Raw genomic sequence first — 19514 nt, forward strand, 5'->3', positions numbered from 1 at the left:
AGAAAACATACAACTGTGAAGTTCAGATTTGTGGTGGAGGGGTCAGATTAGATGGTCTCCTGGGTAAGTAACTCCACGATTATTTTTGTTTTGTTTTTAATGCAACACAATTGTGCTTTTATTATACTCATGCACTCGAGCCTTCATGGCCTCATAATTCAGCTTGTTCCTGGGACACACACCGATTCTCTACCTGAGAAGACTTTTAGGGCGCTGATCCTTTGATCATGCCTGGGATGAAGGAACCCAAAGGTGGTGGGAGCCTTTAGTTGTGAGAAGGAATCTGAGTCCCTAGGACCTACTGTTTATTTACTAAACGTTTGTTAACTGAATTAATGAGAAAATAACAGGCCGACTGCTCTAACCTTTGGAGTTTGAGAGGGCTATTTATTCTTATCTCTTCCCCTGTCTCCCAGCTGAATGAGTGGAAAGATAAACTCAGATAGGGATCCCGGTACCAGCTCTATTTTTGGTAAAGTTTGATTGGAAACTGGCATGGCCTATAGCTTCCTGTTACTCTTCTATCACTTCTTCCCCCCAGTACTTCTGGCCGACTCACCACTTATTTGGGGGGTAAGGGGAATAATGTTGCTGCAGGCTGCAGATAGGCAGAGCTGGAAATGAGAGGCCATACCTGGGGGGACAGGTAATACATTAGGCTCCTGACTGATATGTATAGCATAGTGGGTGTTAGACTCACCCCATCTCATCAAGTCATCAAGTAAGAGTGGGTGAAGGGCTGCAAGTGTGGCCCCTATTTTTTCTCCTGAGGAGTGGAGCGACATCCTCTGTTCCCCGCAGAAGTGTTTTCCCTGTGGGCCGGAAGGCAAACTCTCAGGCCTCATGTTGACTGAGCCTTCCCTGCTGGATGCCTGGCTCTGGCCACCCTCCCAGGCATTGGCTCTGTCCCTCAACCCACAGGGCAGGTTCTGTTTCTACTTCCTAGGTAGGGAAGCTGAGACTCAGGCCACTTATATCACTAGCCCAGGGCCATTTAGGCAGCAGAGAGTCAAGGGAAGATGCTGACCTGGGTCTCGTTCTCCCCAGAGCTTAGCTTCTTCCTCTGCCATGTGGCCTCCCATCGATCCTACTGAGTGGCATCCACGTGGTGGAGCAGGGTGTCCCGTGAAGTGGATATCGTTGTCCCTGTTTCCATTTCCCCTCTGAAACCCCGCAGTGGGAACTAAGTCCCCAGACAAGTGTCATTGCTTCCTTCACGAGGCTATGGGGATTGTGCTGTGGTGGCATCTCTTGGGGAGAGCACATCTTGTCTTCCGGGGGCAGATGCCTCGGGTTTGCCTGCAGGCTGACCTCACAACAGCTCCTGCTCTCCTCAGTCTCCCTGAGCCTGAACTAATGCCATGAACTGAAGCCCAGGCTTAATATGCTGGGGGGAGGGGTGTCCATCTGTCTGCCTGGAAGGAATGTTGGGGAGGAGGCTGTGGGCATTTTGAGTTTTGTGTCAAAATATCCTGCATTGCATCTTTTCCCTTACACTTGGTGCTGGGAGGTTTGGGTGGTCCCGGGGAGTTTGACCTGCTCACAGTTCCTCAGTGTCTGTATCTGGCCTCATGGCTGTGAGCACCTCTCTGATCTGTATTACTCTGCCCACAGCCTGCCAAGGTGTTAGCTAAACATAGATTAGAGCTTGTCAGCTTGCTGCCACGTGGCCCTGTCCCTGCCGTGCCATGCTGAGATGAGATCCAGCCTGACGTGGAGTTCAGGCAGCTTTGGTGTCTGCAGCCTTCAGTGCCTCTCAAGGCCTGTTTTGCCGCAGAGCAGCTGTCAGAAGGAGTAACAGCCTTGCATGTCAGAATTCCCTACGTCTGAGGACATGGTGCTAGTGTCCTGGAGGGTCCATGCTCTGGTTGAAGGGAGGAGGGGGCTTTAAATCAAGGTCACTCAGAAGTAGTAGTGGATGTTTGGGGCCTGGCTGTCTTGGTCCTCAGCCCCCAAACCTTGGGGGCTTCACTACACCGGGAAAATATGTGACTGTGATGGACCCCAGAACCCCAGGGTTGAGCCAAGGACATCCCAGAATCCTCTGACATCATAACTGTCTGGTCCAACCACTTCATTTGCCAGAAGGAACAGCAGCCTAGAGAGAGGATGTGACCTGTCCAGGGCCATCCAGCAAGTGGAGGGAAGATAGAACTCGAGGTGTCATCCTGGCCTGACGTTCTTCCCATGGGGCCAACAGCCAGCATTTCTCATGTCAGGCCCACCTCCTGTCATTGTTTAATTATCCTTGTTAATGAAGGGAAAGAGGCCCAAAAGTCCCCAAAGCTATTGTATTTGTGGTTACACATTTTTGTTCCTAATGGTAATTGATTCAGTTTCTTTTGCAGCCCCTGGCTGGGCAGAGAGGGGAGGCTCTTAGCTGTTCATGAAGCGGTGTCCTCCTGGCACCTGTTCTGATTCCCTGAATTCCTCTTGAGCTCACTGTCAGCTCTGAATGATTCAGTGCTCTGCCCTCCTCCAGCTGTGTCATGTTTGCTTCGTCCGTCCCACATGTATTAAGTCACTGCTGGGCTGTGTCCTGTTTCATGAACGCAAGCTCTTTGGGGGCCAGGGCCCCTGCCTCTAGTTCCTTTTGTGTTCCCGGAGGCTGGGTAAATGTTTGTGGATAGAGGTCGTCCTGAGGGGAGGGAGGCGGAGCACAGGGCCCAGCACCCACGGTAACCGAGTTTGGTTTTTCTCCCTCTGGTGACTAGGGTGCAGCATGTGCAAGAGGATAATGCCGCATTTCCAGAAGGCTGCCACCCAGCTGCGAGGCCACTTTGTAAGTGAGGCACCATGGGTCGGGCAGAGCTGGCTGCTTCTTACCTGGGGAGATGGCAGTGGAGCAGGGGTGGGGGGAGGGCAGGTTTTGAAATCATGAGGGGGAACTTATCCTATTGCTGCTGACCCTGCAGCCCTGGATCTGGTTCAGAGACCTATCCTCAGGGAATGTTGAGAATTCTGTAGAGTTGCTGGGACTGGGACAGTTTAGCACCTGTCAAAGGGTGTGCAGGGGCAGAGCACACAGGGCACAAGGTTGTCTCAGGGGTGCCCATCTTTCGGGGACACGATGGGGAAAAGGAGCCACTGAGGAAATCCTACATGGGCCAGGATGATCAGTGAGGGAGGAGGGCAGGCTGGGTAGTCAGACCTTGCCCAGGGATGAGGGTCAGTCACTGGTGGTCCTGGTTGTCTCTGTGTCCCCACCCTGCCAGGCTTGTCTCTTTTGTGCCATATGTCTGTCCATTTCTTCATTTACTCAGGTTTTCGGTTTTTCTCTTTATTTGGTTTTTGGTTTTAGTGGGGGTTTCTTAGTGGCAACAGAGAAACAGTTAGCTCCTCTAAGGAGCGTGGAAAAATCCATACGCCTTTGATAAAGGGTCATTGGGAGGAGCCATCTCCATGGGGCCGGCCAAAGTCCCATTAAGGGAGTTCTGAGTCTTAAAACTGCATCATGATCTTTACGGGTCAAATTAACTTGGTGATTAGTTCAAAGTCAATTTGAAAAGTTTCAGTGGCAGCACCTGGGCATGGCAACAGCTCTGCTTGGCAGCTGTAAGATTGGGTTTAAAGAACTGGTGCTTTCTCTTTTGACCTCATTCTGAGGGATACCAAGGTCCTGCTTGTTTCTCACTAGTGAATTTTTAGCAACTTGCCTGGAGACATTTGGCCGTGGGGCACATGTACATCACTCTGGGGACGTTTCACTTTTGGGGCCTCAATAGATACCATATTTTAAGATTATTTTGCCTGGAGAAAAGACTTAATTACCCACAGAGTTCTCCCTACCTGCACACACACAGAAAACCTCTCAGCTCAGCCTCCAAACTCTGGTACAGTGGGACGTAAACAGCTCCAGCCCCCGTCAGATCATGAATCACTTGGCCAGCCCCTTCAAAGCAGGCAAGGTTGTGGTGCCAGTCTCGTGCACCTTCTGGAAGATTCTCAGTCATCGCTGCATCTATCTGTCAAACTCAGTATTCCTCCAACCCCCTCCCGCACTGCTGTAGAGGTTGTCTGCCACACACAGCCAGGTCTGCTCATCTTTGCTTTTGTTCTAAATCACTTTGTTCACCAGTTGACACTAATTATGATTTCCTCACTGAATTGTGAGCTTCTTGTGCTCTGTTGGATTCATGTCTGTTTCTGCAGCGTAGAGCACAGAGCCAAGCTCACAGAGCAAGCTCATATGCTGATGAATGAATGAATGAGTGTGGCTTACTACTACTGGGTACATTTTATTTTAAGCCCTATTTTTACATGAAAAGTGATGTTCCCCTTTTTAAAGGAATTCAGAGCATCAGTTACTAAGGACAAAAACAAAGTGGGAAGGATGTTTCTGGGATGGAGGCCTTCCCCCTTAGCCCTGGGTTCACACTAGGCTCTTTTGAGAGGATAGCCCTGAAGATTCCTTGTGTTAGGGTACCTGGGCCCAGGTTGAGAAATAGAAAATATGAGCTTTCCTATTCCCTAGACAACGTCACAGAAAAGTCATTGGGGTTATCAGGGTACCTGGAGAGCTGGGCTGACTAAGCCCAGCTTTGGCCAGGTGGTAGTTACTTCAGCCTAAGGCACCTGTGTGGTGTGAGCTCATCCATTTCCTTGCTTCTCTCATTTCTTTCTTGAGGTTTGTTTTGTTCTGTTTTCCCCTTAGTTTCTTAGGAAAGCACCTTTGCATTCCTTTGAAAAGTTCTTACCCTTTCCCAGGGTAAGGGGGAGGGTCCTGGCCAATATGGACACCACCCACCGTAAGAAGGATCTGGAGGCCAGGCACATGGTACAGCCACAGCTCCCCAGAAACAAGATGACTAGAGGTATGGATTCCTGTCTTTCCTCACACACAGGGCAGAGATGGGCTGATAGTCCCCAGAAATCAAAAGCTCACTCCCTCCCTACTGCTGAAATCCAGCTGGGTTAGCATTTCCTGTCTGCTCTTCATCTTTGTCATCTTTGAGCCCTTTTTGGCTGGCCGTGTCTATGGCAAAGGTCATGAGTCTGCCACTTCTACAGATGTCTTGGGACGTATCCAACCTGATGATGTCATTAATACAGAAGCCAGGCCAGGTCAGGGATGCATAGCCTTTGCCATTTTCCAAACTCAGATCTGCCTTTTTTTTTTCTGTCACTGACATCTTCTGGTGAATCATCGGTGTCTGTTCCTTCTACTCCTAATTGACATCCTCATCAGCAGCCGTTGCTGCTCCCTGATCAGAGCCTCTATCAGAATGAGCGAGTCCCTGTCTGCCTTTTCTTCCCAGCCTTGCCAGATAGACATCCACACCTGAGTCTCTTGTTAACCTTGGCCATGATGGACCCTTTGGGTGTGAACACTGTGAAATGGGTCAGTTGTGGTGAAGATTTGTGCAAATCAGACTCTGGTGCTGGCTCTCACTAACCAGCTGGAAGATCTTGGGCAAAGAGCCTTGGAGCCTCCATTTCCCCATCTGTAAAATGGGGATGATGATGGCAGCCCTGCCCACCTCCCTGGGGTGTTGTGAAGAGTGAATGAGCTGGAGTTTGGAGACAGGTCTATAACCTACAGACACTTAACAGATACAGAGGATTGACACCCACTGTTCCGTACTTACAGTTCCTCTCACAAACTAGATGGGGGTGCTCCCAGGGTGCTGCTTTCCACCCTCTTTCTTATCACGTTGGAGCAAGCGCCTGGCACTGAGCTTTCCTTGTCTTGTTATGGTCTGTCCCTCAGTGGTTTCATCCACCTCTTTAGCTTTGACATGATGTAGCTCCATGTAGCCTGAGTCCCTAAGTTCTAGTACTGTGTGTCAGACTGCTTGCTTGACATCTTGGTCTGGATTTTTCTCCCGGTGTTCCAAGTGCAGGATGTCTAAAATAAAATTCAGTGTCTTTCCATCTGGCAGACTGCCAGCTTCTCTTCACGACTCTCCTGAGTACCCCAGCTCCTCTGCCAGCATGCCACAGGGCATCATCATGCATCTCTCTGCAGCCTCCCTGCCCGAGTCCTGGGTCAGGCCCTGGTTAGCTCACACAGAGTGCTTGCCAAAGACTGTTGACTTGTCTCTCTGACCTACGACTTTCCCCTACAGCTCAACCTCAGTACTTAAAAAAAATGCAGCCAGGAAATCCTCCATAGCTCTCTAGCACGTCCTGAATAAAGTTTTGGTTCCTTAGGCATGAAAGTCTTCCAGAGTGCCCTCAGTGAACTCATCCAGCTTCTCTTACTCCCTTCTGTGTCCTGTAGTCCAGTTAAACTGACACGTTCCTGGTTTCTTGGACCTAATCTCATTTTGTCTTGCTTGCTTTTTATCTTCCTGGATATCTGTGGAAATCTTATGCTCCTTTGGGCACTAGCTCACATGTCGCCTGCCTTGTGTAGCTTCTGAGATCAGTCCTGTCACAACGTGGGCTAAACATGAGGAAGAGTATGTGTGCCAACTGAATGGCCCCAGGCACGCATGGCTCAGTGTCAGCACTGTGGCCCCAACTTCTCCTTAGGTTGAGACCAGTTTTGCCTCATTCAACTTCTGAAACTCCAGAAAGGGTTTGTAAGTAGTTGTTCAAAAAATGTTTATCTTATTAACTAATAAATATCTCCAAAGTGGTACAAAAGTGCTACAGAAACTCAGAGAATTAAGTGTTCATTACAAGCAAAGGTGGTTTGGAAAGGCCATCCGGGAAGGTGGGATTTGCTTTGCTTTAAGGATGAATGAGTCTCTGGTGGGAACCAAGATGTGTCGAGTGGACCTCTTAAGCCAAGAGACTGGAAGGCACAAAGTAGGGGCAAGAGCATGTGTTCTAGAAATGAGGCCAGAATTGCAGAGCCTCTTAGTAGTAGTAATGAAAAGGTCTAAATTATTTTGAGCATTGTAGATACTTGTACTATTTCATTTAATCTTCACAGCAACCACAGGAGGTGGCTGCAGATGAGGAAACTGAGGTACAGAGGCAACAATGACTTGTTCAAGGCATTGTGTCTACTAAGTGGGGAGTTAGGATTCAAACCCAGCATCCTGACCCTGCGCCCACCTCCTCGCCCCTGTGGTTCACTGCTTGCCTGAGGGTGCCTTAGACAGCCCTTGGTCCACCTTCCTCCCTGTGCAGAAATCTCAGCCTGTCTCATTCCTGGGAGGAGAATAAACTAGACCCTAGTAGGTGTACAGTGGAGGGTTTTGTAAGAAAGAAGAATTCAGAAATGAGTAGGACCATCTAGTCTTTGAGTGTGGAGTTAGACTTTCGCCTGTGTTCAGTGGAATTAGAAGGCTTTCTGCAGGGAAGTGATGTAATGAAAGAGGAGGATGCCGAGGATTAATCTTGTGGTGAATGTGCACCGACACCAGGGAGATCAATTAGACATTTAAAAAAAAAAGGAACTTTAAAGTAGACCATTACTACTGGAAAAGGCTGCTGAATCAGTCTGTCAAAATGAACAGGATGGCTTTTAGAGGGTCCCATGGGTTGGAGTAAGTTCTATTTCAGGGTTATTTTTCCTACATTTCTTGCAGCATCCCACAGTGGGCTCAGGGAAAAACCCCAGTGACTTAGCAAGCATTTATTATATGCCCACTGTGAGCCAGGCATCGTGCTAGGTACTTAAAACAGTCGGAAAGACAGGTTTAGATGCCACTGGGGATGGAGTTGTCAGAGGCACAGGTGGCTGCCACACTGGGAGGATTTGTTAGGAAATAAGGCAACTTGATTACTGAGCACAAGTTTTGTGCTAAAATCTCTGACATGGATCATCTCATTCAGTTCTCTTAAGGGCCCTGTGATAGTCTTATCACCACATCTTCCAAACAGGGAAGCTCACCCAGTGAGGGTGATTGACTTGCCCAAAGTCACGTGACTCCTAAGTGGAAGCAATCTTGTGAATCACGGTTATTGTCTGAGGAAACTGCTGTTTACCTTTTCTCTTCCTGTGCTTCCTTATGTATTGTTCTGTGAACTCCAGCTTCCTGGGTTTCTTCTTGCGAGTCTGTAACTGTCGCTGACTTTTTTGAACTTCCTTTCCCCTCTCCTCTCTGCCGCCTGTTTTCTGGAACAGCCTTCCTGTATCTGGCCATTCTGTCTACATTCTCTCGTGAGAACAGTTTCAGAATCCTCTTTCTAGGCACCTGATCCTGCCTCCGAGGTTTCTGCTGCAGGAAAGGTGTTTTAGGGGACCCAGATCTGGGTTGTTCTTAGAACACCCCTGTTGTCAATAAAATTCTCCTTGCCCATTCAGGGTGTTGGGTATGTGGATCCCTGCAGTCAGAGAGAACATCTTCAGACTTTCAGAGATGATGGTGAAGTCAGGCTGGTGATGGTTGCAAACAGGAGGAGAGAGTTGGGGAGGCCTAGGAAGGTCGGGAGAGAGGAGAGTTAGGCAGGTGGGTAGTCAAGAGAACCACACAGAGCTGCGAGGTCTGATAATGTTGCACCAGAAGCCTAAGTAGACAGACTGAGAACAGGCCATGAAGTATCTGGGAAGGTGTCCAAGGACGTTGTGGAGTGGCTGAGTGGTGATTCCATAATTTGGGCATAGAGTACAACCTTAGTTAGCATGGACAAAGAAAAGGCATAAGACAGGGTGTCCCCAAAAATGTATATGTACTTTGAATGATTATAAAGTCAGTGTTTATTAACATACAGTTCATTTTCAGAATTTAAAAGACTCTACAGAAATAAATAATTTTTTTGTCAATGCCTACTTTCAAATCGATGACCGTTCTGGTCCAGTCAGTGCTGATAATGCGAAGCAATGGAATCGCAAACATCAAAAATCATGTTGTTCGGTATTTTGTGCCCTCAATTCATGGACTGTTGCCGGTTTTGTACAGTAAACTTTTTCTTTTATGTATCCTGTAAAAAAAGGTTTAGTGGCACTTTAGGATAAATTTTCTTTGTTCAAAGCTTAGTCTGCTTTACCTGTTATTTCAAATCAGTTAAACTTGAAAATGAAGTGAGATATCAGCTGTTAAAGTGTGTATACATTTTTTGGGGACATGCTATATGTGCTTGGATGGCCGTGATCCCACTCTAGGACCCGTTTCAACTTGGTAGCAAGGCTAGGTTTTTTCCTCAAACCCCAGAACTTTGTTTTTGCCCTGGGGTGGTTCTTTCTCCAGGGCAGGTAAAAGAATATCTGTGTGGAGGGCAGCACTTGGGCCTGGGTGCCTCTCCCAGGGCTCTTGGTCATCATTCCCAGCTGGCTTAGATGCCTTGCTCCCTGCTGTCCTGGGCTGCACGTGGGTTTGCCGGCCTTTGTCCTATTCATTATGTCCCCATCATTTTTAGTGGGACAGTGGGACAGGAAGTACATGGACAAGGTGAGGTGTCTGCCTGGCAGAGGGTGGACAGATCTGTTTTCCCTTCACTCCTAGGTGCTGGCTGGGATGAACGTCTACCCCTCGGAATTTGAAAACATCAAGGAGGAGTACAACGTTCGGGGCTACCCCACTATCTGCTACTTCGAGTAAGTTCCCTGCTTCCCTGCTGATGCTCACCACCTCTGTGATGGCGTTTGCATCCCTGGTTGAGTCCATGTTGTCTCTCCACATTTTACAGGAAAGGGCGGTTTCTGTTCCAGTATGATAACTATGGGTCCACAGCAGAGGATATTGTGGAGTGGCTGAAGAAGTAAGTTGGACATTTACCTCTGGGGAGAGGGGGGAGCGGGGAGGGGTGGGAGCTGGTGCCCAGAGGGAGGGGCATCTATCTGCCTGGCCCCAGGATGGTCCCTGGTCCCAGGGCTCTGGCTGTGGTTTGGGGACAAGGGTAAGGAAAGGAAAGGACCTGCTGAGCTGCCCACACAGCTATTTCTGGGTTGCATCTACGTGTGAGGGTGGGGAATCTCTGAATTTAGGATGCAGGAGTTGGAAGGATTTGATGTGACTTTGGCTGTGATGACCGCATTTCAAATAGTTTTTTTCCTTATGCGATCTGTCTCGTGGATAGACGTGTTTCTCACCCAGGATGTCAGGTTTGAGGCCTGTCACTGTAGCTCTCTCTGAAAATAGAATTGTCAATTGCGTGCTTATTTCAAACATAGCACTGTATTAGGTGCTGTGCAGCTACCAAGAAATGTTCTAATGCCTTAGGTTTGCAGAGTGCTTGGCCGTTCACCCTGCTCTCCTCACAGATGCTGCTCCTTAGCAGCCTTGTAGTCCCTGTTTTGTAGTGTGATTAGATCCTTATACCCAAACCACCCCCTCACCTGGAGGCCCCTCGTGCTCAGCATGTGACTTTGGTATGATGGGCATGCCCTTACTGTTGTGTTGGATGGAGAGTCTGTCTCCCCCATTCCTAGAGCTGGGACAGGACCACCTCTCCTGGAAGCCTCCCGGGCCACCCAGCTGAGTACTCACCTGCTTCCTACGTGGTTGGCCTGGCATTTGTTTGGCAATTACCAGTCGCTGCTGATCGGTGGCTATTTATGCATAATAACAGCTAACATTTTGGGGGCTCCACTTTGTGGCTGACACTGTTTTAAGCACTTTATGTGGATTCTCATATAATCCTCAGAACAGCCCTGTAAGGAAAATATTATCATCACCCTTATTATATGAATGAGGTAACTGGGCACAGTGATAAAGTAGCCTCTCCAGGCTCCTGCAGCTGACAAGTCGCAGGGCCGGGGCCTGCCAGGCAGCAGCTCCCACTATCCGGATCCTTTCCTCTGAGTTCCGGTTCGGGGACCCTCCCCTGGTGGCCAGCCTGGTGGATATTTATTGACATCATCACCTGAGAGGCCCAGGCTTAAAGAATAGTTATCCAAAATACGGAGGTTGAAAATGTATATTTTCAGAATGGGAAAAGAGGATGCATTTTATACCCCCCAAAAACCCAAAAAACACAAACCCACTGGAAACAAACTGTTAGATTCTAAAAGTTGAAACCCTCAGTCTTCTGTGGGTTCCCAGCGGCCTGGGAGATAAAACACGATAGCATCATGTTTATGTAGCATCTTCTATTTCTTGGAAGCATTTCATATCTCTTTCCCCGTCTTCCACCTCATTTCCAGCCCCTGCCCAGGAAGGCAGCTGCCCGTTAGCACATATTCATTGTCTTAACCTGGGCCTTTGCCGCCTCCATCTTTTTTCATCTGATAACAAGCACGTGCTCTCCTATAGCAGGCATATCTCGCTCTGCTTTGGGAGGAGGTTTCAACAGTAACAATCTTATTTGTCACCGGAGCATAAAAATCTATCTGCTTCCTTCCCATTCTCTAACTTTTCCTGGTTTCAAAATAGATCCATATCTTTTTGAAAGGATAGGTTTGGGTTTTTCAAAAAAGTGTTGAGAATTGCTTGCTAACCATAGACAAAAGAAACATATCAGTGGAGTTTCTGAGGCGGATTATTATCTCCTTCTGTGGCCTGCCACTCTGTCCCCACCCTGCTGTCTGCACGCTGCCACCCCAGCTCCTCACAGGACTCGGCTCTGGCCCGTACCCAGGTCTGCCTCCAGGTATGTGTCCTGGGTTGGTGCCTCCCTACTTCCCACCTCTCTTCCCTCTCCTCACTTACCTTGTTAGCAGCTTCTGGTTCACCCTGGGTCTCCAGGTTGAGAAAGTTGGAGGGATAACTCCCGGGAAGGGCAGGTAGCATCTGGGTCTCCCTGACAACCCCTCCAGAGCTGTCCAGCAACCTGATCACTGTAGGGGACACACACTGAGGGCAACTTCTCCGAAGACATGGCTGCAGCCCACTCCCCAGCACAGCAGAGTAAGGAGATGGCCTCCTGAAGGACCCTCAGTGAGCCGCCTCATCTCACACCCCAGCCAGAGCTAGCAGTGTCACTGTGCTGCCAGCTGGCTTAATGTTTTAAAACAAAAAAATCTTTCAAAATTTGATTTTAAGGCTATTCGAGATATGTTATTATAGAAAAACTGAAATATATAGTTAAACCCAAAGAAGAGAGCCCCCCCCCCATACACATGTTGCCTAAAGATAACATGTTCTGATATTTTGGCGAATTTCCTTCTAGATTCTCCCACACACATATACCCAGTGCCATTGTTTTCAGTCTTTACCGTATTACCCCAGATTATCCCCAAATCCTGATGGGTAGCAGTGACCCACCTTTCCTGTTCCCTGCCCTTCTCACGGCTATAGCAGCCCAGAGAAGAGAGGATGAGGGTGGCTCCAACCTCACTAATTTTCAGGAGAACTTTCAGAAGCTCAGGGGAGAAGAGCCCAGATCCTGCCCTCTGACGAGTGGCACTGGTAGGTGAGCACAGTGTGAGGGCAGGCAGGGAGTCCCTGGTGTCCAGTTCCCGGGGCTGTGGGGTGGATGCATTGATCACGGTAGCTGTGCCCTCTGCACTCCTGGCAGCTGTGTTTCTCAGGCCCCCTTCCACAGATTTCATGCGGTTGAGGTGGGCTCTGCAGGCGGAGTGTGCAGAAGTGGCAGTCTATTTGGCCTAGCCATCCATTTCTGCCTGTGTATTTTTATTCTAACCAGAAGCAAGCTGGAAAAAAAACCCCCAGAGTTTTCTTGTAAGGCTTAGAGTTGCATCCTCTCATCCATGGCATGGGTGCCTGCCTCAGGCCAGGGTCTGTGGGAACGAACCAGGGAACTCAGGAATCTCAGGATTGGGAGAGAATGTCAACATCAGTGTGTCTGCCCCCAGCAGTTCCCTTTAATGTTTGCATCATCTCTAGGATAGACGCAATTACCTCAGCCCCACAAACACCCCAGGGAATAAGGCTGTGATTCATTTTGAGGCTGTCCGTTCCCGTTTGAATGATTCTTATGATTTAGGTTATGAGTATCTAGTAAGATTTGGGTAGTACTTTATAAATTTATAAAGTACTATCTCACATCCATTATCTGTCTAAATGTACCTGATGAGTAGATAAAGAAAGGCCCACATATATACTGTCTTGTACTTGTCTTAAGTTGGATGCCTAAGCCCCTGGAGCTGGTGAATGGAGGAAACAGGACTCAAGTCCAGGTCTTCTGACTCCCTGATCAGCTCTCTCTCCCACTTATCTGTTGTAGATAGAAAGTTCTTACTTTGTTGAGCTGCAGTTCTTTCTCTGGAGCTTCCTTTGTTGGTGTTGATTCTCCTTTTAGGGGCCATAAAAGATAAATCTTAATTTCTTTTCCCGATGTGGTCTGAAATATTCGAAGGCAGTTATTGTGTTCCTCAGGTCTCCTCCAGGTTAAACACCTCCAGTTCCTTCAACCATTCTTCTCTCATTCTGTCCTATTCAAAAAGCACTTATTGGGGATCTGCTATGTGTTAGGCTCAGGGGGGTACAGAGATAAGTGGGACCCCAGTCTCCAAGGAGACAGACAGTAAAAAGCATAGTTCAGTAACAGTGTTTGGCCTCAGACTTCCACTCAGTACCTGTCTTTCCAGTAAGCCTCACCACTGTGCCCAGCTCTGCAGTCCTCTCCAGAAAGTAAACATCCTATTGTCTGCTGGGTGGGAGAGGGCTGTTCACCTGGCTGCTTGAGTGAGGGACAGGTAGGGCCTAGCTGCTCAAGCTTTCAACTGCTTCAAGGGGGTGGTGCCTTTGGGTCCATCAGAGCCTTTGCCTTGCATGTCAGTGTGGTTCTTCCCCCTACGCCCCATACCGTTTTTGCACACGGCATCTCAGGATTCTGCCCTCTGTTTGGCTAAGTCATTTTTCTAACTTCTAAAATTGCACTGACCATTTTTTCTCTCTTCATTATTGTCTTCTTTTTACTCCTGTGGGTTCATACTTTAAAAAATAAAAAACCTGTGTGATTATTTTAGTGGTTTTGGAGTGTGTCCTCTGCCAGGTTTAACTAGAAGTTTTGCAGGCATTTTCATATGCTTATACCACTGCGAAGCCATGCCTTCTCCATTTGGCGGATATGCTTTTGCTGAATTTTAATTATTTTAATATTATTTTAATATTAATTGCACTCATATAATTAAAGTAATGTTTTTTAAAGACACTTAAAAATTATACATTGAAAAGTCCTATTTCCACTTGTTTCCTCCATCCTGTTCTCCCTTCCACCCCTTAGAGGTAGCAACTTTGATTAGTTTCTTTTTGCAGACACAAGCAAATGTGAATAAGTATTTTTTAAATCTCTCCCAAATTTGTTAGCAGACTGTAGCCTGTACTGTGTCCTGGTAGTCTGCCCGTGTCAGTGTGCAGAGCTTCCTGGTCCTTTGCCCTACTCGACCCTCTGTTGGGTGGATGGACTGCAGTGTACCTACGCGTCTCCCACCAGCGGACACTGGGTTATTTTCAGTCTTTGCTATGACAAATCATCTACGATGAATACCTCTGAATGCACACAGTTTTGATGTGTGCATGTGTATTGTAAAGATAAATCCCCTGAAGTGGAATTGGTGGTGTGTTTTGAGGGGTTGGTGTTGTGTTGGTGTGGGCCCATCGTCTGGCTGGTGATTCATTTCAAAACTTGATTTTGCCACCAGCCCCATTTGATGTTGGATGTGAAAGGCCTAAGAGTGGTTTGCCATCTCCCTCCTGCTTCCCATAACTTGGGACAGGGTGACTAGGCTGCCAGTGGGGCCTAGTCAGAAGCACCAGAGAGGGCTTCCGAGGATGAGGGTGGCATTACACCCAGGCCCTGCTGTGGGGTGGGGGTGGTGGGTTCCACTGTGTGGGCCACATGGTGGGTGGTGGATTCCATTGTGTTGACCACATTGCTCATAAATTCTCAGCTATGGCTGCTGGAACTTTACACTTTTCTACTATCAGCTCTGAGAAGTAGGAAACAATGGTTGTCTTGTCACATTTGTGATCCTAAGGGTTTTTTTCAAAGCAGCAATTAAGGGGCTAGTGGCAGTGAACACTAGGGCGTTTGTGTCACCAGCAGTCTTGTCCACAAGTTTGGAGCCATAGACGGCACCTGAGAGCCTCCCGCTCACAACTGGCCACGTAGATACCAGCGCACAGTTATCCCAGGCGGAAGCAGACTCCAGGGAGGCTGGGCAGCTCCCTGAGGTTTTGCAGCCAGCAGTAGTGGAGTTGGGATTTGGACTAGCCCCAAGTGACTCTTTCTGCTCAAGCACTCTGCCTCTGGGGAACTAAATAACCTTGTTCCTGGTGTCTAGGAAGGATTTGTGATGTACTGTAGACGCTGCCGTACCTAGGTACCCCCAGCCTGGTTCCCTTGCCCTGATCTTCCTTATCATGACCTCCTCCACGCTGGTCACCCATGGGGCAGCCTCCCTTTCCCTTCCCGGCCCAGATTTGGTCTGAGACACCCGGCTTCTCTCTTTCCTCCTCACCCCCACGTGCACACCCCATCCCCTGTAGTGTTCCTTCTTCTTGTTCCCGCCTGTGGGGCACTGCTAAACACGACAGCAAGCTTTCCAAAGGCCCCTCTTTGCTGTCCTATCTGTTCTCACCAGTTTGCTCAAAGTTTGAAAGAACTTGAGGAGCTCACAAACCTCCAGATGCCTGGAAGGCACCGAGATTTCCTGAGCTGCCTAAAGAGCTATGAATGCCATTGTTCATGCTGGGATATCAGCACTTCTGTGGGGCTTTGAGGGGACAGTGGTGGTGGGCAGGGCAAGAACTCTCACCCCTCCTCTCCTTCATCAGAGGAATTCCTGGTGAGCCCCTGGAGCCAGCCATGCCGAGCCAGTGGGGGCTTTGTGCCAGGGGGCTGGATTCTGTAAGGGCTGCTCAGGCCCCAGGGCTTGCTCTGAGCTCTGCCTGTTTTTGGTCTTCCAGTCCGCAGCCACCACAGCCCCAGGTCCCCGAGACTCCCTGGGCAGATGAGGGCGGCTCCGTTTATCACCTGACCGATGAAGACTTTGACCAGTTTGTGAAGGAGCACGCCTCTGTCCTCGTCATGTTCCACGCCCCATGTGAGTGGAGCCTTGTTCCTCCCCACCACGTCCTTCCCTCCCTCAGCCTAGGACAGCGCTGCTCTGGGACCTGAGTCTACTGAGCGCTTGTTTGTCAGATGCCTCCTCGGTGCCAGGGGTGCTCTAGTGATAGCAAGGTCCCTGCCTTCACAGTGCACACAGCCCACCCTGCATCACTGTGGAATAGCACCCAAGTCCCAGTCAGGCTGCATGTGCCCCTCAGCTCAACCTGGCAGACCTGAGCCTCTTTCTCCAAGTCAGCGTGGATCAGGAAATGCAAATGGGGTTTCCAGAATTGGAGGAATTAGGATCAGATGGGCCCTTTGATATTGCCTAACAGTAGTCACCCCTCATCTTACAGGCGGGGAAACTGAGGCCCCGCGAGGGCCTATATGTTGCCCTGCAGCTGGGAGAGCACAGTGAGGCCAGGCTGGAGCCTCAGACCCTCCAGCATCTAGAAAGCCTTCCTTCTGCTTCACTGGGGTCGGTCATAGCCTGAAGTGGCCACAGTGGATCAAGTAAGGATAACGGGTGAAGCTGTAAAATGTGTTGACAATATGGCTGGAAGGCCTGTAGCTTAGGACTTTTCTAGGCCAGTATCCTTCCCATTCCCATGAAGAATGGAAATTGATTGTAATTTCCAAGAGGGAGAAGGCTGCTCTTGTAAGGTGAACAAGGATGGTGTGAGAGCAGGGAGATGACAGCCTGGGGCACAGAGCTCCTGGGAGCCGAGGCTAGGAAAGAGCGGGCCCATCCCAATGGTAGGAAGAAGGTGGGAGGAAAAGCAAAAAATAACTACTGATTAGGGTCATAATTGTTCAGTCCATAGTCAGTGACAATCTGTTTTTATCATCTTCATTATAGGGATCCTCATACTAGCAGTTGTGACTACCCTATGGTGATAAAGTGGCTTCCTACAGGGTCATCTCCTTTTAACTTTCCCACAGTGCGAATATGATTAACCTCATTTTACAGATGTGGGGACTGATGCACAAGGAAGTTACAAAAATTGTTCCCTGTTCCGTGAGTCTTGTACTGCTGACCCCTGGTCTGCGCCCCCCCCCCCCCCCCCCCAAGCATCACATGGGTGTGGTTAGGTGGGAATTGCTCATAAATGGATTACTACTGGGAATTTTCCCAGCTCCTTTTTTCTTATAAGTGCCAAGTTCTTAAGATAATCCAAAGGAAAAGTATTCCCTTCAGCCCTTTTCCTTCTGGATTTTTAGGAAATGGACACATACACACACAATCCAAAACACTAAGTTTCAAAAACCCTCCTGATTAAGGGCAGTGACAGTTAGGGCCTTAGGAGCAGGTCACCCCTGGCCCTACTAGGGCCTCAGTGGGTGTCCCTGTGGTTGGAGGTACCTGGAAAACTGCCTGCCAGGCACCACTGCAGTACCCTCCCTAGCTGAACTGTGCTCTCCCAGCCAGTCTCAGAGCTGCTGATGGAAGTAAGTCTTGCAGGAAGTTATGTTGAACCTAGAGCTGAAATCACCCTGCCTGCATCCCTCTCCCTGCAGTAAAGCAGGTGCAGGCTGGCTGTTTTCAGTCGCCACTGGGAACTTCACCATTGTGTTTCCATCCTTCTGGTCTGCGTCAAGGAAGCCCAACCCGGCTCTGGAAAGAGTGCAGAGCGGTTTGTGGTTTATGCATCACAGCGTGAAGAGTAGGTGTCCCCTGTGATGAGTCCTGTAAATTATCCAAAATTATGGACCAGATAGATTGGAATCATTTAATAATTGTTTATTAAGCACTTTCTTTTTAACAACCCTGGTTGCAAGCTAGGTGTGTTTTGTCTGTTGTTTTTTGTAGTCATAAGTTGTGAGCAATCCATTGTAGTAGCTGATGCTTATAGGGTCTTGGGACCAGGAGCCCCACTATAGGTTCCCTCCTCTCCTGTGCCTCTTATAATACTTTCTCTTCCCTCCCTGAACCAGAAGGAGATCACTCATTACCCCTGCCCCCAACCCATGGGCATAGAATAGAGTAAGGGCTTAACGAATGAGAAAATGAACAAATGAAGTTGTTCTAGAGCTAAATTAGAATTAGAGAAGAACTGGAAACCAGGTGGCAGCTTTTGTTTTCCCCATTAGTCATTATTAATTAATGTTATGAATAATACCCTGCTCTGTGCAGAGCCCTGCTGAGGAGCTCTGATTTCAGACTTAGCAAATGGAGCTGTCAGAGACTCCTCTTAGTGGGTGTCTGCCAGTTAGGGACGCTGCACTCCCTGATGAGGTGCCTGCCAGCCTCTGGCTCTGCACATGTGTGCGTGTGTGTGCGTGTGTGGGACTGGCAGAGAGAGAGGGCTCAGGGCAGAAGCAGGAGGTGAAGCTTCCTGATGAACTCCCTGTTCTCATCAGAGGGGAGTGGCTCTGCATCAAACAATCTCTCTACACCATCTTTCTTACCTAGGAGCTTGGCCTGCAGCTTGGACAGGGATGGAATGTGTGTGGTTTAGAGGGAATGCGGAGCCCAGGCGAGGTCAGCTGAGAACAGAGAGCTCCCAGCTGCCTAGCTGTGTGTCATGCCAGCTGCTCCAGGGAACCCACGGTGATCAGGGAGCCACTTTTGGGGTGTTTGAGAAAAGGAAAAATGTCAGGAGGCCAGAGACTGGCAGTGCTGTCCCAGGTTTCCCAAGTGTAGAAAAGATGAATTCTGGAAATCACAATATTACAGGTTTCAATCCCAAATAGAGAGTGGTTTAGAAACAGACCATTGTGGAGACTTAGAAAAAGAAATTGGGCTCTGCCAACATAGAAGACCATAGATTCTACTAGGGATTGCCACACATCCTTGGTTTGTTTCTTGGGATAAGATTACTAGATGGGTGAATTAGCATGTCTATCAAAAGTGAGTTGCTGTTTCCTGACTGCCAAGCAGAGAGCCTGGTGGGATGCGGCCTCCTGCGGGGGGCATCCCCTTGACGCTCTTAGTGCAGGCTGGCCTGCCTCTGTCTAGAGGATGCTTGCTACTTGTTTTTTAACCAGCGGTTTCGTTAGAACTATAAAAAGCAAGACATACTTCTAAATCTGCGAGGGTTAGAGTTGGGAGAGGATAGCTAGGTAAATTATCGAACAATTGCACCAAGATTTTAAAGAATCCCAACAGACTGAAATAGTTGGGCTGAAACCAAAAAGCTGCATTAATTTTTATGTCGTTTTTGCTAATTAGAAAGGAATGCATGTACGTTTATCAAGGGTTACTATAGGAAACTATAGAGAAGAAAATGAACATTAATCCTGATACTGACTCCCAGGAAGATCCATGGTCTCTCTCTGAGGGTTATTTCTGAGAGTAAGTGCTCCCTGTTTGTTTCTTTCCTAGCCCAGCTTTGAAAGGCCAGGAGAGACGGGGTCTTCAGCTTTCCTCCTGACCAGGCAGTGCTTTCTGGTACCTGTAGGTTCCAGGGCAAGTCCCTGGATTCTCTGCCTGGAACCTTCATGGGTGCCTACTGAGCCACACTCCTAGGTTCTTGGCAGGAAAGGGCACAGGCATGACTGTTTAATTGTCAAACACTCCACACACCCACTGCTTCTTTATTCTCTTCCCCAGATTTCGTGCCACTTACTTCCCCTCTCAGCCTCTCCTCTCACCTCCTCACCTGCCTTCTCTCTCCTAGCTGGAGTTGTAGAAATCCCACTCATATTCTCATATCTGACATCTGAGTTGTCACTGAACAAATAAGCATAGGCTCGGCCTCAGTGCTGGGGCCCGCCACAGA

The 19514-nt window shown here is 48.7% G+C and overlaps 1 protein-coding gene across 1 annotated transcript in view; it reads left to right on the forward strand.

Annotated features, from left to right (window-relative positions):
• Nucleotides 1-19514, forward strand: part of PDIA5 (protein disulfide isomerase family A member 5) — an 82030-nt gene that overhangs the window by 41243 nt on the left and 21273 nt on the right. The window contains exons 8-11 of the mRNA XM_087817884.1: nt 2715-2782; nt 9342-9433; nt 9526-9597; nt 15651-15787. Coding sequence (XP_087674010.1) covers nt 2715-2782; nt 9342-9433; nt 9526-9597; nt 15651-15787 — 369 coding nt within the window. The remainder of the gene's footprint in view (nt 1-2714; nt 2783-9341; nt 9434-9525; nt 9598-15650; nt 15788-19514) is intronic.

Source organism: Miniopterus natalensis, chromosome 6 (assembly GCF_054644295.1).
Source record: "Miniopterus natalensis isolate mMinNat1 chromosome 6, mMinNat1.hap1, whole genome shotgun sequence".
In the NCBI taxonomy this organism is placed as follows: domain Eukaryota; kingdom Metazoa; phylum Chordata; class Mammalia; order Chiroptera; family Miniopteridae; genus Miniopterus; species Miniopterus natalensis.